Source organism: Mustela putorius, unplaced genomic scaffold, assembly GCF_011764305.1.
Source record: "Mustela putorius furo isolate JIRA1106 unplaced genomic scaffold, ASM1176430v1.1 tig00003845_pilon_pilon_pilon, whole genome shotgun sequence".
Lineage (NCBI taxonomy): Eukaryota > Metazoa > Chordata > Mammalia > Carnivora > Mustelidae > Mustela > Mustela putorius.
This window is the reverse complement of record NW_025421998.1, coordinates 83,021,114-83,044,099: the sequence shown is the minus strand read 5'-3', so window position 1 is coordinate 83,044,099 and position 22,986 is coordinate 83,021,114. Positions and strand designations below refer to the sequence as shown.

Below are 22,986 nucleotides of genomic sequence, written 5' to 3'. Positions count from 1 at the left end.
CTTTCTAATCAAGGCACACTGCCTCCCAGGAACACAATGCAAAAGGGAAAGATGGCCACTCTACGCAATATGCCTATTTTGATACAAAGGTTTGGGTTGTCATTAGCACTTCCCAATCAGAGCACTCACAAATAGGTCTAAACTTGGAACAGAATTAAAAAAAAAAAAAAATCCCCATCAAACAATGAGAATTAAGAGTGGAAAAGAAACAGCAGTTTGCTGAAAGAGAGACGAAAATATATCAGGGCCCTAGAGGAGTTATTTCTGAATTCCCTGCACATACGACATCATTCATGAAGAAGGCAATGGTACAAATATAGCATAAATGTCGTCTGCTCTAGCTTGTAATTTAAAATGCAAATGCTAATGAGCGAACTGGTATATCAGTGGAGTTAATAACCGCATGCCTAGCACAGGGGCTGCATCCAAAACACACACAGAGAAGAGACAGACACCATGTTCCAATTTAAAAATAAAAACACCCAAATTAACCCTAGAAAAATCACTAGCAGATGTACAAGCTCAGGAAAAGGAGGCACACCAGGGCAGGGAAATGGGAACTTCTCCACCCGTTGTAGACTAAGTAGCCAATTTAAATAACTTCCTACATACACTGAAGGTAAGCATGGGAGTTACTAGGGTTTATTCAGGACTACTATTGTAAAGCACAAGTATAATAAGGAAAAACTACAGAGAATCCACAAAGCTTAGACAAATTTTCTCCAAAGCCCACTTGGAAGTCTAGAAGCCAACCTTAAAGGGAGCCTTATGTCCAAAAATCAAAAGCCACTTATGAGAGATGCAGACCTCGTTTATTTTATCATAGGCAAAGGGTGGTTAACAAACAAACAACAAAAGCAGCAATAAAAAAACTCCCAAACTTACCAAGTCTGGATTAATGTGGTAATTTAAAAAAATGGGGAAAAGCTCTGATGAAAAAATATGACAGAGAATGCAGTTGTGTCTCAGACGCTTTCCAGATAGGAAAGGAACTTCTGTGAATTGTTTTTCCTCCTACAAGTTCTGTGCTTGACAGCCCTACATCAGAATCTGGGACCAATCCCACAGCACTGAGTTTAACTGCAGATCCTTGGGCTTCCTCAGAGCCCCTCAGGCAGGAGGCATCAGGACATGCAACATGTGGCCACTGGTTCTATCCAGTTCCTTGAGTAGAAACCTGTGGTGCCTACTCAGGGGCGGCAGGAAGGTGTGCCAGGGCCAGCTGCCCATACTGGGCACCCAGTGTGTTCTAATTCTCATGTCAGTGCCATTCACTGAAATTTAATACAAAGGACCAGGCTTAGACTGGCACAGACAGCCCACCAGGTTGGGGAAGCCTGAGGAAAACTTTCTGAAGGGAATCCAAGGGGAGCAATGGTCTAGGGTTTGGGGGCAAAGATAGTTTTTCATGATGAGGAACTCTTTTTTTAAACCCAGTCATATCTCGGTTTGAAAGGGGGATGTGAGAGGTGGTTCCCATAGCAACCAGGATTAAGTCTTATAGGCAGTGTGCACTGTTCACCCTGGGGCTGCCCATTACCAGATTTCAAAGCATTTGCCTTTAATTTCAAATTACCATACAATTTACACTCCCTCTCCTGCATCCAGGTCCTGCCATTTTCCACTATTAGGCTGGCCAAATGGACACCCCACAGGCCAGGGGTAGTGGTAAGTAGCCCGATTCTGGATCTGCTGCTTGCCACCACTACTACTGAATGGCTGTTGATAGATGCCAACAGGCTGACAAGATGACAATGAGAGATCCACACTGAAATGGATTTTTCCAGAAAAGCCACATGATAGAATTAGAAGTGAGGTATCTGGCCACAACCAGAGACAGGCACTGGTACTGGAAACACACAAGCAGAGAACAGTGATCAGATTTCTGCAAGCTTCCCATTCCCTACCTGCCATACCCATGACCTGGAAGCCCAAATAACCTTAAACAGACTCAGAAAGAATTGTCAAGTGGGAAGGGAGGAGAAGGAATAGACGAGGGCTTCCGGGGAGAAAAGCTCTGGGGTCTGACTCTTCTGTAATACTCCACTGGCTCTCACTGGCTCTGCCTGATTCCCACCAGGAGTATTTTTTCCCTCATCTCAACAAACAAAACAAAGCAAAACAAAACAAAAACAGAAAAACCCCCAAATCAAACCAAAACCAAACCCTCAAAAGCATCAAGAGTAAAAAGCAAGGAGAAGGCAGGAGTCCAAGGATTTGGGAGGAAAGGATTCTTTTCATTCTGACCCATCCATCCAGATGGAATGAATGGGCCTGTCCAGTAACAGCTGAGGAGAAACCAACATCTTTCTTTTCTTGGCACAGAAAACCCAACCAAGATGGTAAGGGCTGAGCACCCCAGTCAGGAGGCTGGGCCCCACCCAGCAGTCTGAAGGGCTCTGAAGGCGGCACGGCTGCCACCATGCTTCCCTTCAGCTGCAGGTCCCACTCGGGCCTTGACATCTTCCTCACCTCCAGGTCCCAGCATCACACAGAGATGAGCAGGCCCATCTGATGGAAATAATTAATCGGGAGGCAGGAGAGCAAGAATTTGTCTTTAAGAGTTTTAGCTCCAAGGTCTGTGACTGCCATTAAACCATGCTGAACAAATCTTATTTTTATTGACGTCTTTATTTATTACTCTGACTCAAAAAAACAAAACAAAACAAAACAAAACAAAATAAATGGCTCCTGAGCAGATCAAATCCCTGGCTCTGGACCATGAAATACTCCAGTACATCCTGGGAGTCTCCTTTGATTCTTACTACTTACTATTCCTCAGGTCATGGCATTTTGAGGGCTCTTACCATCCTGGTCACTCTCCTCTAATCCTTGTGTGGTTTGCAGATTCCCTTCCCAAAAGGGTGGTCCCCAGGGAGAAGATCACACTCCAGGCCTGCCCTGTCCTGGGCTGGACCAGCACTCAACCCCACCACTCTCCAGATGTTATACTGCTGGCTTAGAAACAAGGATGGCCTTAGCCTTTTGGACAGTTATCACAATATATACTGTTATTGTTTTATAAAAATCAGAGTTGTTTCCATTTACATGGTTTTAAAGGCCTGTTTCTCTTACTCTTACCTTCTTTAAAATGTATTTTGTTTCTTCCTGTCTATACATTCTTTACCTCAATAGACACAACTACTTTGCTTGAAGCCTGGACTTTAGATATTTCTACATTCCTAGCAGATTGTCCAGTGGAAATACATTATTAAACAGCTATGCCACTGAATGACCCACAAACATGACGAGGCTCATTCTGGGAATGATTCACAATCGAGGGATGGGAGATAATCGGGCCAGGCCTACACTTCATCCACATGACGTGACCAGGGGTGGCAGTGCAGTCCATGTGCAGAAACAGCAGCAGAAGGCAGGGCACTACACGCTCAGCAGCCGAAGAGCAGAGATTTCCACGCCCGAACAAAGGCAGAGTGAGAGGAAAATGATTGATGAGTGCATCCATTTCTTTGAGGCTACTCTTCCTGAGAACTAATGATACCGGCTAAGTTGTTCTGCCTAGATGAATCACACCTAGCCTGCCAAAAGAAAATGTTCCCAATCTTGGATGCTCAAATGCCACCTCCCTTGTGAAGTCTTTGCCATTCCCCAATTAATTGTTCTTTCTTCTGCACTCCCATGGTATGTTGCTTATACTTTTCATAACTCCTTTTTATCTTTCCTTGTTCAAGTTTTTCTTATGGCTGTCTACACTACTCGACTAAAAGCTACTCAGGAAAGCAGCAACTACCATATTAATTTACGTATCACCCACAATCCACCTATCAAAGACTACTTTTTCTTATGGTGGACTTGCAAAATCTTGGCCTCATTAAAAAAGGCTCCCCCAATCTGTTTATTGTGCTAATGCTTTCCTAACAACTGATCCGCCAGGACCTCCTGACATGAAGGTAATTCATAAAATTCATACAATGGTATCTTTAAAAGTGAAGACTACAGCTGCTCCAGGAAAGTCTCAGGTCAAGCTGCCCATTTCTGGTAATGGGACCCAACTGAAAGCAAGTAGGTAGTGGAGACGGAATCAAACTGGCAAGTCCCAAGAGAAAGAATACCCCACTTTACAAATACCCATTAAGTTGCAATTCAATTAAAGCATCTGAAAGGAATTCATAAGTATCAGCAGACCCTGTAATTGCTTAATTAAGGATAGAAGCCCAGCAAACACAACCACATAACTGCCTGATTCATTAGCACCTCGTGATAGCAGAATGGGATTTCTCACTTAAACATGCATTGGCTTTAATTGTGTAATTTGGTTAGGCCCTGGTAATCAATGAGAATCCACCATTCCTGGGGCCAAGAGATGGGGAGGATATTCCTGTTCACCTTCCCACTCCTCTCTCATTAGAAGTTTTTGGGCTATTGAAACAGGCAGTTGATATTTCTATTAGGACTTGCTGGAGAAGAGGTGTTAAAATCAAAGAAGGACATGAGATACTTTCCTCAAAGGCATTTGGGTGGAAGGACACACAGCCGAACCTTTAGTTTACCCATCATGCACACAACCACCATCAAAATTTACCAAACCCTAGATACCTAGGACCTTTTTCTCTCTGCATCCCTTGTCATAATGCAGCTCCAGTAGGGGAGTTGTAATCAAAGAGAGAAAAGAGAGGAAAAAATTGGAAAAAAAAATGCCAAAGGGCAGGCAAAGGGAAGTCTCATTTTCTAGTCTTGTTTCATATGACTAGGTAACTGGTTAATTAGAAGTCACCTGCTGTGATCTACATGGGAAACCCCTGCCAGGTGGCTGCTGCCTTCTAGGTGATTTGTACCGTGGGATCCAGCCAAGAAGACTGACATCTACCCCCTGCACATTCTGAACCAGCCTCAGTTCCTCATTCTCACACATACTGCTGTCCTAGCTTGAGGAGCATGGAAATGCAAATGGGGTGGGCTCAGTGACTCAGCAGAAGACATCAAGCAATTGATACGAGACTACTTAGATTACTTTGCACTAAAACCTCAAATTATTATTCTCTTCCAATTCAGGCAGCTAGTTCCCAGGCAAATTCGATCCCTGCCTCTGCACAGTCAACGGAACTACCTCCTGGATTATGCCCTTAGCACGCCCCAGACACCCTAGAGCCAAGATAATAATTCATAATAAGGAAATGTACTGTGAAGGTCATACCTAGCACCGGGACACACACTCCATGCCCCGTGGTGCTGTTAAATAATAATGTGAACCAAAGGCCAAGTGATACGCAAATAGGTGCACCTCAGTATCCCTTTAGACAAGAAATGAAAATGTGAAACACGTGGTATGTGAAAATAAGTGAAAAATAAAGACCAGGGGTAAACTGTTTTTGTTCTAACGGGAGGAAAAAGCATGGGGGCACACTAAATGCTAGATGAGGAAAAAGGATGCTTTCAAACGAATGTGGGCAGCCCGGGGATCTTGGCTTCCCTGTGAGCTCAGGACACGCCCCAGCTGGCCTCTCTGGCTGAAAGAAGTCTGCACAGGAGGCCACAGAGGCAGGCAGAGGGACCATCAACTGTCTCTGTTCTGATGCTGTAAGGTCACCTGCTCACCGACCAAACCTAAGCCAGGTGCTCAGAGGACTAAAGGGCAAGAGCTTTCAGGAGGCACTGACCTGTCAGCTACAGCTGACTTTGCCCAGCCCCACCTGCTATCCCATCTGACCAGACAATCATTCCACATACAGGGGTGCAGGAACCGTGACAGAGAGGCCAGCTGGCTCGGGCCAAATGCCACTCCCTATCAAGCTGTGGGGCCGTCTGCCCAAAAAAGGCCACATAAAAATGGAAAGTGTCCACCCCACCTTGAAGTCCAGAGGGCTCTCTGAAAGGCTGGGATTAATGAGAGCAGCACATACGGGATTGCTGAACAATTATCTTGACTTTCCCCTTGAGAATCACAGCCCAAACTCCCTCCTGGCTGCAGAGAGACATCATTTCCAGCAGAATGCCATTTGTCCACGACGTAGAGGACACCCCACAGACACCTGCAAACTGTGCCATGAGGGTCACTGTCCAGGTGAAACACCCCACAATGTGAATGCCATGTCTCTGTCTACACTCGCTTTCAGTGTTCGTTGTAGCTGATCTCAGGAGACCAAGAGACCCTCCTCTAAGGATAGTGCCTCCATCCTGTTCTCTAGCCATTTTGTTCCTACTGTCTCCTTTAGCTCATCGCTCTGCCAATCAAATCCTTACAGCCTTTCTTTGTCTCTTCTCTTCAGGATTCAGACCAGTGTTTCTCATGTTCCCCATGATACTTTCTCACTCCATCTTTTTTATATCCTTATTTGCCAAGAAGATTTTGTTGCGTTGTACATGCTGTAATTGGTATTATGAAAACAACAGGTATACTGAAGAGCTTTTCCAACTCAATGCCATATTCTGCTGCAACCTTAAGAATTAGTTACAAAAGGGGGCGCCTGGGTGGCTCAGTGGGTTGGGCCGCTGCCTTCGGCTCAGGTCATGATCTCAGGGTCCTGGGATCCAGTCCCGCATCGGGCTCTCTGCTCAGCAGGGAGCCTGCTTCCCTATCTCTCTCTCTCTCTGGCTGCCTCTCCGTCTGCTTGTGATTTCTCTCTGTCAAATTAATAAATAAAAGCTTTAAAAAAAAAAAAAAGAATTAGTTACAAAAGTACTCAAGTTGCTGACATCCTTAGAATGTTACTGTGACCCCTTAGCTTTCACTTTTATGCATTCCTTTTGCATTCTGTTAGAATTTTGTGACAAGCACTCTATTTTTGATTCTGCTCTTCATTTCCCACATTTATACCCTAATCGCCTATAATCTGCCTTTAGCTGAATCAACTCTGATGAAACTGCACTGACAAAGGTCATCTTACTAATTTGATAAACAGTATAAAATTATTTCTTAAGTTTTTACTGACGATATTTTAGGTAAAATCTGACACTGCCAACTCCTTGGACTTCTTTCTTCTCTTGGCTTCCTGAACATTACTTGCAGGATTCTCCGCCTAATTCTCCAACCACCAATTATCTGTTCCTAAAACGTATACTTACTTTGGCGTTGCCCTTGCTGGTGGATATCCTAGTCTGCCCAGTTAAGCCTTGGGTGAGTTAGTTACCCTCCTACACTCGATGTCATCCTCTTTTCTGACCAAAAAATCCAATCATTCCCTGAATCATCAAGCCTTCCTCCTAAATGCTTTTCCAACCTCTCCTCTTCTTCACTGCCAGATTTTAGGCATCTCACCCTCTTGCTTCTGTACCTACTTTCTCTGCTTCCAGCCTCATTTATTCTAATGTATTCACCAAAATAAACTTTAACACAAGTGTGAGCATGTCGCTCTCTTGCTCAATACCCTCAGTGACTCTGAGGGTCCACGGTACATCCTGTGTGCATTTCCAGCTTATTCCCACACCAACCCCTCACTCCTTATACTCCACCAGTACCAAACGAGGCACAGTTACCTGGACACACCAAGACAGATCATACCTTTACATCTTTGTACATGCTGTTAACATCTACTTAGAATGTTCTTCCCTATCTATCTCCTTTTCCCCTCCTGTCCCAACATTGTCAACTCCTATTTGTCCTTCAAAAGCAGCTCAGGGAACAGCTCCTCAAGGAGACAGCCCTGACTTTCCTTTAAGTAACTGATGACTCCCTCCTCTGTGTTACTTATGTGCCTTATAAAGAAGTCTCTCACCCAGAGCCCAATACTGCAGTCTGCTTACATGCCTGTCTTCCCTCCAGAGCTTCCGGAGACCTAGGATGATGTCTTAACAGGAAGCAAAGTTCCTCCTTCTAAACTCAAAGGGAAAAGCCAGTAGCCTTCCTATCAGTGAGCTTTCTGCTCATTTAGGAGGAGGCTAGAAGAGCAACTTTGCTTGATTTATTTCCACTGAGAGGTCAAAGTCTCTATGGTAGAGCCTCAGCTATGTGCAAACACACTGCACAATATACTACTGCACATAAGAGTTATGAAGAGCTCTAGCGGGACACCTGGATGGCTCAATGGGTTAAAGCCTCTGCCTTCGGCTCAGGTCATGATCCCAGGGTCCTGGGATCGAGCCCCAAGTCGGGCTCTCTGTTCAGCAGGGAGCCTGCTTCTCCCCCTCCCCTGCTAACTTGTGATCTGTCAATAAAGTCTATAAAAAAATATATATATAAAAAAAAAAGGAGCTCTAGCTATGAATTCACCAAGTCATCGTGAGGAAGAGGAAGGAAACAGATTTATGGATAATCTACTTCATGGCAGCCTTGTTCTGAACCCATTATACATCTCATTAAACCCGCACAAAAATCCTAAGAGGCAAGAAACACTTTCCAGTTAACTGATGTCTGAGCTAAGGCTTCAAGAGTAAAAAACTTCCTTAAAGTCACCTGCTTGTGCAGAGTAGAGCTGTGATTCAAACTGAGGTCTGTGTGCTCTTACAACTTCTCCCTGTCCTGTATCCTTGCCAGGTTTCTAAAGAAGTTAGAAGATGCAGAATATAACCACACATAGTATGGCAGGAGAAAAATGTAAAACCTTATATTTTGCTTTGGTAATTTATCTTTCACAGTAGAAGTTAACTCGGGTGCTATCTTTCGAATCGCTAAGCTTAGAATAATGCCAAGTACACACAGGAAATGGGTGACCAGGCTGCGTTGTGTCTGAACCTCTGCGGGTTGGAAACTGCCCCAGTGAACACTTAAGCAACACATATTCTACTCTACATATACAGTGGGACAAGGCCTTTCTGGCAGTTGGCTGAAGTCCAGAACAGTCAAGCAAGACAAATGCTCCATGGGAAACAAAGTACAACCAGAAGGGTTCTGCAGAACTCTAGCCAGGATGGGTCTAGCTCTGAGCTGGTTCTATTCAAGTAGTTTTGAATTTAGAAGCCAGACCTTCAATGTTTTCTTTCCCCTATAGACCGGTGGCCAAGTTTTCCAGAAAGAATGATACTTTTTCTCTTGCTCACCTGGGGGATAAAGCTCCCAGAGTCCAGAGGATACTTCTGTTTTGCAGATATAGACCAAAGGACAGGTTGTTACTTTAAACTCTGTAACCACAGGAATTCACTGGTGAGAAACTTCTCTGCTCTGGAAATCTTCAGTAAAGGGCACAGATGGTATCTGTCACACACTGCCACAATGCCCCTCACTTTACTATGATGCACCAAAGTACAGCCCCCCAGTATGGCATGGATTTGTTTGGCTCTTCCTTTCCGCAGCTGCCCCTGAGCTTCACGTCATACCTCTCAGTCCCCTTGGAAAGCCTGCAGAGCTGTGCAGTGTTGGTTAATTTCTTCAGAGTGTGAGAGAGCCTCAGCCAGAAGTGGTGGCCCAGCCGCAGTGGAGAACATCACGGCTATGTGTTCAGTGAGTGATTTATCTTACGTAACAGCCCATTTAGCTGGGGCCTGAGGGAGACCCTCATCCAAAGAAGAAACTATCAGGGCCTTCTAGGAAAAGGAGGCCGAGGCAATCTGGCAGGGGACAGCAAGCATGTCTTCCATTTCTCTTCCCCCATGGCAAAATCTATTCAAGAATCCCAACAGAAAAAGTGCTGAGGGAGCAGGGTCAGCAGAAAAAGCAATGTGCATGGTAGAACACAGCAGAGTATCATGTCCTTTGTGAGTGAGTGAATGTTTGTGTGTACAGGGGTGGGGTGTGCAGTGTTGAAGTAAAATGACACTTTCTCTCAAACACTACAGTCTCTGTGAAGTACTGACTGGAAATAAGTAACTTTATTCTCAGCCGTCGGGGAAGAAATAAAGCAGTCTGCTCCTTGAATGCATAAATGTAAATTGCTCAAAGAACACAGATCATACAGTCTTGCTGGCTTGTGAAATATCAAGCTACTAGAAAAGACAGGATAAGAGAGATGCGCATTCAGTCAGCAAAGAAAGGGTGGCTTGCCCCAGCACGTCAAGCTCAGTGCAAAAGAGAAACACTACAGATGCAGAAGCCTAGGAAGGTAATGTCATAGTTTGACGTTTCACAAAGGATCTGGATCCTAATAAGAGCTGAGAAGAATAAAAGAGACAAATCACACTGCCCAGGGAGACATAAGGGAAGGGTGTCTCAGCTCCTCAGTGGACTACCCATGACTAGCATGGCGCAGTGGTCTACCCCAAATGGGAAATACCGACTGTGAGAATTCCATCATTAGTATTTTTCTTTGTCTGGAATTCCCTTCACTCGGGCTGTGAAAACATACATGTTGTCTTTCAAGCTGCTCTACTCTAATGCCCTGTGGTTGGTAGAAATGAGGAGCAAAAGAGGGCCCAGTGCTGGGTCTGCAGTGACAGAGAGATTAAATCTAGCAATTTTGTGTTCACATCTCAATTAGACACTAAACCACCTAGACTGGTTCGAGGTCTCACTGGAGGGCATGTGACTTCCAGGCATGACCTCTGAGCTCTGGGAGGAAATTACTGGAACATGTAACACACAAGACTTACCTGCAAGCAAGAAGGTGATAAGGCAAGTTTCCTTTGGCAAATACAGCTTGAGACGAGAACCGCTGAAGACATATTCCACTACAGCTTCAGAACGACCTGCCCGTTGAAGGAAGGGCAGAAACTGCTTTGCTTTTTGGGTATCCTGGTGGATGAAAGAAAAGAATTGTTAGAAAAAAAGTCATAAAATCTAAGGAAATGATTCTCTCTCTGTACTAGGGCAAAAAGTCTGGCAAACCATAGAAAGCTTGGCACATACCTGCAGAAAAACAGATAATCCTGAAACTATGACATAGGGAAGATAGTCATGTGACTTCCACAGAAGAAACAGAGTTAATCTGAAATTTCCAGAACATTCTGTGTGCTTCCCACTGTTCTTTTACTATGCACTCCATGAATATACAAGTTAGGAAGGTGCTTTGAAATGAAAATTTCATTCCTCGTGGGTTGCAAAAAAGGGCTTCTCTTCCTTCAACAAAATCGAGGGGGAGAAGACTATATCAGCCTTTCATGGAGGTTAATTTAACCTTTAATTTTCATTAAAAAAAAAAAATGCTTCCCAGGCTGTGTTACATAAAGCCCCTTAACCAGTTCACCTTTAACCTTCAATGGGTTTTGTAGATTCAGAGCTCACTGTTTCTGAACATCAAGAGTGCAGTCTTCTTTGGGTGCCTACATTGCAAGCCTTGGTCTATGTGCTCTTCAAGGGTGAGCTGGGACCTGAGCAGACTGTTCCTGTTCCCAGCCTGGGAAATCTCTTAACAGTAAGACATACTCAGTGGGGACCTCCATCGTGTCAGCATGAACAATTACAGAAACAAGAAAAACACATGAAACCAAGTAGCACTTTAAAACTTTTTTCCCACATAAAACACAAAGTGCATGCCCTCTACCCTCAAGGGTAACCAGACCACGGACATTTTGAACCTCCGAGCTCTCAGCTAGAGAGCTTCAATTCCTTTCAGGAAAGCCTTCAACGTAATGAAACAGATGACAGAGTAAGCAAGCATCAAAACATCACAGTGCATGTGCTGGGCGAGTAGTCACGGCACATCCAAATTTCCGAGGTTTTCAGCTCAGCCAGCAGAACTGTAAACTCCCTCTGAGGACAGCGAGCTCTGCATACTTCCCTGACTCCTGCGACACAAGCAGTCTGCACTCTGCCAAGCGCTTCCTTTCTGACTCTGCTCCTAGCAACAGAGCTACTGTATCTAAATTAATGCACATTAGATAATGAAAATTTAACAAGCCATCAAGTATTTGAGAGCTTTCACAGCAGCCAGAGGGGCTCCTCTCATTCAGAAGCAGTGAGGTAGGCTGGGATGAAAACAGTATTTATAGTAATGAGATTCATCCTTCCCTTCAAACAGATTCTCAGAGAAAAGAAGAGACAGTCATCCATTCTCAGCGTCTCTAATGGCACACTGGTAAAAAGGTAAGGTAACAATGAGCTTTAGCGAGTTGGGAACTCCTCCCGTGAACACTTAAGCAACACATATTCTACTCTACATATACAGTGGGACAAGGCCTTCCTGGCAGTTGGCTGAAGTCCAGAACAGTCAAGCAAGACAAATGCTCCATGGGAAAGAAAGCACTACCTGATTAAAATCCTTTTGCCACACTAGTCTAAATCTGGGACATTATTCATGAGCTGAACCAGTAAGTCAACAACAATTATTAAATTGATTATCGGAAATCATGAGGCAACTTAATGTCTCTGAAGAGAGGGCCTTTCCCCTCAAAACTATAGTAATCTATATTTTCCTGAAACAGACTTTTGCTCACTGTCATATGGACGCAATTATCTGGAGGAAAAAAAAAAAGGTGCTTACAAGAATAACAGCACACATACTCACAGGTATTAATATAAAGAGAAGGTTATAGCAGATTCTCACCCTATTTTGCTAAATGATTACTTAATTTACCAAAAGAGAGAATTTCTCAGACTGGGAACCAAGGAGAAATGGAGGCACCTTACTATCAGCCATGTAAAGAAAAAAAAAAAAGTTCCTGACTCTTCCTGAGTCTCAATCTACAATTTAATAGTCCTAATCCAGAAACAACAACATATGGGAAGATAGCAAAGAGAATATGACATGCCACTGACTATGACAAAAATTAGAAGTGAAAGCCAACCATGACAATTGGAAGGCATGACGACAAATTTCAAAAGCCTACCACAACTGTCCATGTTTACCTCCAGAGGCCAAATTGCAAGATAAGACATGGAGCTCCCTCATCATTCCAAATGCTTTAAGATGATATGCCTATGAACCACCCGCTAAGGTCAAAGATACAAAATTTTACCCAAGTTCATAGATTTTTAAGAATAAAAAAATTTTATCAAGTCAATTAAATTGAATATAAGCACCAGAACATGTCAGCTCTTTCAAACTCTATCACAGGCAGACAATGGTGTCCGTCTTCCTTGTCATCTCAAGTGCTTCCCCTGCTTGGCATGTTCCTTCCAACCTTTAAAATTTGTCTCAGTGGCTCCTATGAAAAGACTGGCAAGTCAGACTGACAAGTTCCCTCAGGTGATGGAGCCGCCCATCAGTCCCTGCTACTTTAGCTATGGAATTTATTTATTTTAGGAGTTTTGATTGTTATGACCATAAAACTGACTGAATATGGTTAAACTGATTTGTCTTCCAAAGAGCCCATGCACTTCAGTCTCTGACACTCATTTCTAAGTTTCAACACTACGTAAATAAGAGAAAACTTGATGATGAGGAACAGTGTAATAGAGAACAGTTTAGGCCCCACTGAAGAACTGAAGATGCCAGGTGCATCTTTAGGACAGTAGGGCGATCAAGTTCAAATGACAACATTAAGATGACACCTGAAATTCTCCGATAATCCTGAAGCAGCACTTAGTGAGATTTAGTGAAATCGAAGATTTCTTTATAACCTTAGAGTTCCAAAAGAATTTTTTTAAATTAAAGATTAAAGGCCTCAGATTTAAAGAGTTAACAACACTGAGACTTGAGGCACAGAAGGCTCATTTCAAGGCAGACTATTCAGTGTCCAGTATTTCTGTCTAGAAATCTAGTTGCAGACACTCTCATCCTCAGGTTTTCTATGCTGTGACTCATGTAGGTGAGGCCTGGGCATCTACTTGCCACAGTTTTCCCCATGACATTGGCTCAAGGCTTTGAGAATCCAAGCAGATAAATTAGCTATGGTTTTCTGCACCAATATTCCCCTCCACTGGTGTAAATAATCAAGAAGCAACTGTACTTCTGAGCAGGTAAGTCTTTTTTTGTTGCACTGCTAGTTTTCACATTACCTGTGCTCGAAAACAAACCACACATAAGTATTTTCCTGTAATCCTAGAGAAGCTAATTTAAGGTTGCATTAGCTACATTTAACTTGCTATTGTGGATGGCATCTCTTTAAGGAATGTTTCTGCCTCCTCAATGCACCTTGAAATTGAGAAAGTAATGGTGCAACAAATGTGCCTGGGGTGACTTCATTTCAAAGGATGCTAATATCTATACCTCACACTTAGTGGAACAGGGCTTGGAATGACCCCAAAGAAAGGCAGGATGATCCTTAGAGAGAGAAAAAGGTCGTAAAGGCACCTTAATTATACACTCCTACTCTGTTCTCACTTCCGGCCTGTCAGGCCAAACCTCTTCCAAATGCAGACTACATGTGTCAACGCCTATACAAAATTCCCTTCAGCAGGTAGATTGCAACCTGTCCCTACAAAGTACCATGTGTAAGTATGCACATGCTGAAAATAATTTAGTAGAATGAATTACCAAGTTTGGAAGAGTGGGACAGTTGAGGGCAGAAGAGGGCAGGGGAAGGGCTGGGGAAAGGCAGAGGAAGCAGAATCCTTACATGGCACGCACAGGACCAAGGTCCACAGCATGCTACTTAGACACACGTGTCCTCTGCATCCTAGAAGAGCAGAACTTATATAAATCAAAGTTCTGTGAATTCTGGAACAAGATTTAGGCTGTCAGTTTGTACTTGATGTTAGCAAAGTGAATTCTTTGATTTTTCCACTGAAAATACCCATACAGTAGGCATAAACATAGTTTACTGGTGAGAAGCAAACATCACAATACACAAAACAGCACAGGGAAATGGGAATCAGAGTAAACCTATTAGTTAACCATTAATCAGGATTATCACGGGCAAGTCTCAAAAGGGAACTGTTAATAATGAACCTCACTAATTAGTTTTCATCATCACAATCACTCTTTGATTAACATCATAGCAAAAAGAACTAAAAACAAACACATGCAGAGCTTATTAGGGTACCAGGGGGGTGCTCTGCCAGAAACTTGAGCACTGGGAAGAGGCCCATCACACCTGACCAGGCTGCCTGGCACTACAACCATGTCCCCACATGGCTGGCTCCAGCGAAGCCAGAAGGTTTCTCCCCTGCCAGTGCTGACTATCCTCTCCATTGGTCGGCCTCAGGCTAGACCTCCAGAGCACCATGCTGTTTGGGTCCAACCAATTTTAATGCCGAAGTGGCAGAAGCTCTGTGTACAAAAAAAAAACAGATACAAAGGGAAGGAAAGAGCGAAGAGATCAGAACTAATACCCAAGGACAGGCCCCAAACACACTCGCTTTTTAAGTTGTATTGTGACAACTCATCGCCATAGTTAATAGATCTTTTCAGGGCTCCTCAGACCAGGAGGATTTTTCCCACAGCTATGTGGAAGACAAATCAGAAGTACATCCTCTATCAGAAAGGCAAAAAAGTCATCCACCACTCCGCGCTCTTCCTCTTTTCCACAGCCTGGGCTCTATGGCCCCCATTGACATTTGAACAACACAGAACGAGGCTGTGAGTCTCTGTGAGGAACCAGCTGTACAGCAAGATCTCTTAATATATAATATACAACCCAAATAATATATATGAGATATATTACATTATATATATATATATGATAATAAGATTAATATATGATATAAATCTCTGAATATAAATGGGACACTTGAAAATGCCCTCTAGCTCCAATATTTACCAAAAAGCACTTAAAAATTTGAAACCAACCTTCCCTGGCTGGTTGTCAATGTTTCATGAAGAGGTGTGTATGAGCGAACTAGGGACGGAAACATCAGTGAGGTGCAAGTTTAACAGGAATGAAGTAAACATAGGAGAGAACCTAGAGAAAAACACTCTGACTGAAAGCATTACAAGGAAACAAGAAATAAAAAGGTGCTGAAACTAGGCCATCAATAATCTTTCATTAAGTGCTGTCTACAGTTTTACAGTTTCTCACACTATTTACTCCCCTTGGCACAGAACCTCACTCAGGCCTCCAACATGTGGAAGTGTAGGAGAAACAATGTTTCGTGCTTTGGACTCCACTTCCGAGAGCAGGAATCAAGAGGACATCTGCAGGAGCACTAGGCTGTGCGACAGCTTTGAGCTTGGGAGGCTGGTGTTCCAATCTCTGGCACCCTCAACAGAGGTTTTCTCCTCTGACTCTCCTCCTTTACCAGTTATTAGGTTAGGATGGCATGGCTAAGCAAAGCTTCCCTTCCCAAACCTTCCCAAAACTTGCAAGCTAAGGACAGACCAAAGGGCAGAGGGAGCAGCACTTCCCAAATTGGAAGAAAGCCACAGAGCATGTCAGAGCTTCATGTCCCAAATATGGAGGAGAAGAAGTTTCTCTGCAATCAGATTTGAAAAAAACTTTGCCTGTTGCTCTCAGGAGCCCTGCAAAGGACAGGTGTTTGTAATATTTGTATTTGGTCGGTCTTGTCCACCATCTATTTTCTTCCCAAAAGGTCCAATAATGATAAAAGAAGGGACTTCCAATGCTGAGATAAGAAGACACAACCTGTGTTTAGAAGAAAAATGGGCCAAGTAGCATTCCGATGGACGGTCAACAGCAGCCTGAGTAGGAAAAAGTCGGATCGCATTACACAGATAGATTAGGGAACCCCAGAATATGGCCTGGACTTCAACTGTAATCACCCCAAACTGTTAATAGCTTAAAACTCCCTCAACGGGGGTTGGATAAACCAGCTGTGGTCCTCACACAAAGGAACACTACTCCGCAGTAAAAACAATACAGGCAACAACACAGATGGCCCTCAAAGGCAGGATTCCTTTTCTAAAACACTGTGACAAAAGGTTAGAGTAGAAGGTCAGAAAATGGATCAGTGGCTGCCAAGGACTGGGGGAAGGGCCAGAGGTGAACTCCAAGGACATGGAGAATTTTGTGGGATGATGCAATAGTTCTATTGTCCTGACTATGGTGATGATTACATGTATACACTGCTTCTCAAAATGTACCTCTGTCAAAACTGACAGAATTATATACTACAAATGATATAGTTTTATAAATTAAACCTAAATTTTTAAAAATAAAAAAAAATTGGCCTAGATAGGTAGCTTATGCAAAATTTTAATTTTTAACTTAAGAAAACCTTTTTCCTAGTCAACTAATTTGTAAGTATCTCAGAGTTACAAGTTCAAAATGAAGAACTTTTCATGCTTCAGATAAACTGCCTTATCTAACTGTTCAATGAATTAAAGTATTTTAAAAATTCAAGCAGAAAATAGTTTAGATGAGAAAAATCATGAGGTTAGAAGAGCACAGAAAAAAATCTTATTGGTTTCCCAAAAGCAGTATAAGAAAGTATTAATTCTTAGGCAATGGCTAAAGGAAAGCATGACACCATCCTCAAATTGGCTATGTAGAGGAAATATTTTGTTCAAATGAAGAAAAAAGTACTACTAAGTACATATCCAGACTGACATTTCTTTTCTACCTTGAAATAAAATCATGTGATATGGCTTAATGGGAATAAAATAATATCCACTTCTTTATCAAATGAAAATTCTATACTAGCTCAGAGATTATTCTTTTATTGAATGACTTTCAATTTCCCAAATTTAACCAGCTGAAATTATACTGTGATAACCATTCAATTTAACCTTTAGAAATGAAGTCATTGCCTTTTAGTGGAAAAATCTGCATTTATTCTACAAGACCTTTTTAGTCCTGAAACTTTAGCACAGAAAGAGCAGATGGTGGTATATGTGTGCCTCATATAAAAAGTGGAGAAGTAAGTATTTACCTAGTTAGAATAAACTATCAACTATCCAAGCTTGCTTTCTTCCTATATTCAATCTTCTTTCTCTAACTTGGATGAGGTGGGAAGCCCATCGAGGTGGTATGCCAAGGGATGTCCTTCGTCAAGTCTGCAAAACCACAAACTATCTCAAAGTTAGGACTTGTAATTTGTGAGGGCCAGAAAAGTTTCTAAAAATAAACCCTACTTTCCTTCCCTCATCCCAAACTGTCCCTTTCCCCATTTCTCCAAACTCTAACTTCCCAACAGATTATTACAATTTTTTCTTAAACCGATATTCAGTGTTAAGACTTTGCAAATTATAACCCTACATGAAATGCTCCTCTCCCTTCTCTTGCTGACTACTGGATGGTGGCCCATCAAGCCTGCTTTATAATGGATGCCCTGGGCCTTCTCTTCACATAGACCCTGGAAATTCCCTTCCCATCCTGTCCTGGGTTATGGTTACTAGATCCACAAATTCCACTTTCTTGGTTTACTTCCTTTCCATTAGAAAAAAATATCCTATTCTTATTTCATGGAGAAAATGTCTTCTCTCTCTGAGGTCAGGTAGGTTAATAAGGTATTGTTTTTGTAGTTTCAGTCAGGAAAAACACTATCCATAAATACTTTGAGTCAACAGATAAATTCCTTTCATAATTCATCAGCACAGTAATAAAGTATCTAGAGGAACTTCACACTGGAAGACATATCTTCCAATTATTTTCAGGTTAAATATTTCTCAAAAAAACATGTAATTTATCCAGATTGTAGACATCTGATTTGTAATACAGAATTAAATTGATTAAAAAATAGTTAAAGGAAACATTTCTATGTTAAACTGGTAAAGATAACTACAAACAATGATAACAGAAAAAGACCATTTACATTTAAAACAACTGTGCTGTTGGGGCACCTGGGTGGCTCAGGAGGTTAAGTGTCCAAGGCTCAGGTCATGATCTCAGGGTCATGGGATCAAGCCCCACGTCAGGCTCAATGCTGAGCCTGGAGTCTGCTTCAGATTTTCTCTTCCTCTCCCTTCCGCTCACTCTCTCACTGTCTTTCATATAAATAAAATCTTTAAAACAACTGTGCTGTTCCCTTTCTAAGAATGAAATGAGGAATCTTTGTTGGAAAACCATCACAGACGTCCTGAACATTTCTGGAAAAAGGGAATGTCACTGGTCTAAAAGCACAGCTTCTACGTGGTAGGTGATGACAGTGAGAATCTGAAACAAAGCAACTAACCGGTCTCCTGTTCTGGATGTCAACTACCAGGCCACGATGAAAAATAACAGGGTTGAAATACATTTTGTTCTTTCAAAGTTTAAGATCAATTTTTATCACTTCCAAAGTCTCCTCTATAGGCAAGAGGCAAAAATTTATTACAGAAGCAGAAAATGGCTTCAGAGATAATTAAAATAATATGTGCAGAGTAAAGAATTTAAAAGACAGTCTGATGAAGCACAAGTTTCATTTCATGGGCAAATCAAGAACTCAGGGGCAAGGAAATTGATGTCATGCTAAACTCTACCTCACCTGAGATAAGAACCCAACCTTTAGAAAAGATAAAGAAAAAAATCAGTAAGCAACCTGTGACATAAAATTTTTTAAAAAATCAAAATAAATTTTATTATAAAAGGTTAGAGGATTAAAATAACTCCAATACCCACTAAAATACTCTGAACATTCATTTTCACCTGGAGACATACCAATTTAAGTCCAATGAATCTTAAAGAAAGCTTTTTTTATTATGTTTAATTTGTTTTCTTGAGGCTCTACATTTTTAAATATTTTATTTTACTTGAATTCAATTAATTAACATACAGTGTATTATTAATTTCAGAGGTAGAGTCCAGTTATTAATCAGTTATAAAACCCTGTTTTTAAAGAGTGAATAAAATAGATAACTAAAAAATTTGGGGGAGAAAGTTCTAGTTTTTGAGACATGGAGAAAAATGACAACTATTATGGCATAAGTTTAGTATTAAGAAAGAAAATGATTGGTTTTGAAGAATATATCAAACCAAAAATCTAATCATTTCACTCAATAAAGATTTATAAATGATGATCTTAAAAAAACACAAAACTATATGGTATCCTTTGGCATAAGTGTCCACATAAGGGACTATTCTCAGAAAATAATTACAGACTATGAATTAGCTAAAGAAATAAAAATGTTGTTTCTTTTTATTTTTTAATTAATTAATTAATTAATTAATTTGAGAGAGAGAGAGAGAGAACAAGAGAGCACAAGCAGGGGGAGGGGCAGAAAGAGAGGGAGAAGCAGACTCCCTGCTGAGCAGGGAGCCCGATGTTGGGCTTGATCCCAGGACTCTGGGATCCTGACCTGAATGGAGGGCAGACGCTTAACTGACTGAGCCACCCAGGTGCCCCTAAAATGTTGTTTCTGAAAGAAAAGAACATCTGAAATAAATATCCAAGAATAAATATCCAGAAAGCTTGGATATTCCAAAGAATAAATATCCAGAAGCTCACGAAATAAATTACAGTACATCAAGAAGACAGAAGACTAGGTAGACATTAAAAGTATGGTTCAAGAAGACATTCATGTGCAAAAATATAACAGGAAAAGGCAATTAAGCATCTACCATGTGCCAGGCATTGTTCAAGGCACTGAGGGTATAGTTAAGAATTAAACAAAGTTTCTGTCCTAAAAACAGTTTATATCATTTAAAGGGGAGGGGAGGGAGGAAAAATGTAAAAAAACCCTATTTTGGTAAATAGATGTATTTTTACTGACAAAATTCTGATGGTAGCAGTAGAGATCATTTTCTTCTTTTTGGCTTACTGATTTTTTGATGCATTTAAAATAAAAAATTTTGACAGAAAATTTGTGGTACAAAAATGTGTAAGCTTTTGTTTTCAAAAGAAAATACATTAACATTCAGTGCTGATTCAGCTCTGCCCAGATTAACTCACAAATTACTCAGGTCAGAAAACTGTCTCCCCAGTTGTTTAAGAGCCAAATTCAACATTTTCTACAGTGATAATAGGCTTAAATTGTAATAAAACTAACCTTACAGAAAAGGGTAGTTAGAAATGTAGTGTTTTGGAGGTACCGAGAAATTCTAATTCTTCCTGAAGAAAAATACAGATTTAACTCTGCCTCACCTAGTGACTTTACAACTCTGGTTTAATGTAATCACATGTAGATACTGTATTGGGGATCTTGAAGTACAACCCTAAGGATCTAGCTTACCATTGGAAACCATGGACCCCAGAATGCATGAGTGATGGCAGAGAATTCAGACAGAGTTTTGATCAGCATACCCAAATGAATCTGGAGGATCTCCCATCATTGTCATATCTTTCTCTAAGAGTACACAGCTAATTATGGATGCCCTGAATTTCTTACACATTGAAAACCACACAGACACCATGATTACATACATTTATCTACTTACTATTCTTAGGAAACACTCTTAACTGTGATGGCATAGAGCCATAAGACATTGCTCCTGGGGATAATTCAGTTGGGAAAATTCGCTTTTGCTCCCTATGTTCCTTCAGTTAACAAAAACTGCTCTAAAGTCACCAGTAACTGGTTTTGCTAAATCCACTGGATAGTTCTCAGTCTTCATCCTTCTTCATCTTGAAGCAGCATGGTTAATCTTGTGCTGTAAGGCTCTCTCTTCTTAGTTACTAGGATTTCCTCTGATAGCTCGGGAAACACGTTTTTCACCTTTGTTTGGTGGGTTATACCCATCAAACAATGTATGATCTTTCTATTTTGGAGATAAAGGGCTTGGCCTAGAGGCTCTTCTCTTGATATTCTCTGGGAATTTTGTATATTCATACCACATATATACCCAACATCCCTAAGTTCATGCATAAAGCCCAGGCAACATTTTGGGGGCCCTATATCATTTGAATGGCTCCTGGTACCTCACTTTTAACGTGTCCAGAAACTCTTAGTTTCCCCCACAATTCTACACCACCAGTATCTACCATATGGGAAAAGCAGTACCACCAAATCACCTGTTGTTTGTAGCCAGTCAGAGTGCTCATGCATGACGCCTAGTTTCATCCCCCTGATGCAAGCAATGACCACATTCTACCAGTCCTGCCACCAAACTAGATCTCAAATTTGTCTTCCCACATCCACTGTCACAGCCTCAGTTTCAGCTACTGTTCAGTACCCCAGTAACCAGTGTCCTAAAGCCACTCTTGCTCAAGTCTATCTCCAGCAGCAGCCAGGATAGTGGCAGTAGGGTGGGGGAGGGGATAATACATAATTATAAAATGCTGACCTAATTAGTCTCTCCCTTGTCAATAATTTCTCATTATTCTTTGGACAGATTTCAAAAGTTCTCCTCAAGGATCACAAAGTAAATGTTTCAATCATTTGCTGTCTTAATTTCAATCACTATCTTTAATATTCCAGCAACAGTGGCCTTGCCTCTTAGATGCAAGCAACTTCCTACCTCAAGACCTTTCTGTATAGAGTTTCATTCTTTAGCCCTGAACAAGATCTTTAATGGACTCCTTCTTTAGACCTCACTTTATAATCACTTAAAAGACTTTGTCCTACCATGTGGAATAAGCTCTAACACATACGCTCACTACTAGCACAAGTGTAATTATAGAAAGAATTGCAGGGGCACCTGGGTGGCTCAGTCAGTTAAGTGTCTGCCTTTGGCTCAGGTCATGATCTCTGGGTCCTGGGATTGAGTCCCCAGCCAGATCCCTGCTGGGGGGCAGGTGCAGAGCCTGTTTCTCCCTCTCCCTGTTATACCCTTGCTTGTGCTCTCTGCCAAATAAATAAATAAAATCTTAAAAAAAAAAAAGAAAAATTGCATGTCATATCCTCAACACCCAGCATTGTGTGTGACATATAAGCAGCACTCAATAAATACTTACGGTTTGATCATTCATTCACTGACTCAACATGACAAATGCATTTAAAAAACAGGCCAGATGGCATATGCTAAATATCTAAAGAGATAAAGGGGTGGCTAAAGTACTCGGAAAAGGGAGGTTTATAATATGGGACTTGAATTGGATAAAGAGTTTAGAATGATGATGGCAGTGGTAGTTACCATGCATAGAGGACTTTCTATCTGCTCAGTAGATGCTCGGCAATTTGCTAATAATCACCACCACCATGGGAACCAGGGCCCTCGGCTGAGCTCTTGCGTCAAGGGCTGTGAGTACTCCGCACATACTAAAGGATTTGATCACACCACAACCTAATGAGATAGAGGCCATTATTATTCATTTTACAGTGGAAAAATTGTGGCATGGAGGAGTTAAATAGCTCCCTCAAGGTGACAAAGTCATAAGCAGTGGAGCCAGGACCTGAGCTTGGCTCATCCGATACTGGACCCAGGCTATGGATCATGACTCCACACTGCCACTATACTGTAGTAAATATGCACCCTTTCCACTGCATCCTTCTACAAGCCTGTCCACTTCTAGGTACCAACCAGCACAGTTAACCCTGTACCTAGCAGTCAGGGTCACATAATCTCCTGAACACAGTATCGTATTGC

General features: G+C 41.7%; 1 protein-coding gene across 1 annotated transcript in view; it reads right to left on the bottom strand.

The window, feature by feature from the left end:
* Positions 1–22,986, bottom strand: part of SND1 (staphylococcal nuclease and tudor domain containing 1) — a 411,934-nt gene that overhangs the window by 139,733 nt on the left and 249,215 nt on the right. Inside the window, exon 15 of the mRNA XM_004741837.3 lies at positions 10,420–10,561. Within this exon, the coding sequence (XP_004741894.1) occupies positions 10,420–10,561 (142 nt within the window). The remainder of the gene's footprint in view (positions 1–10,419; positions 10,562–22,986) is intronic.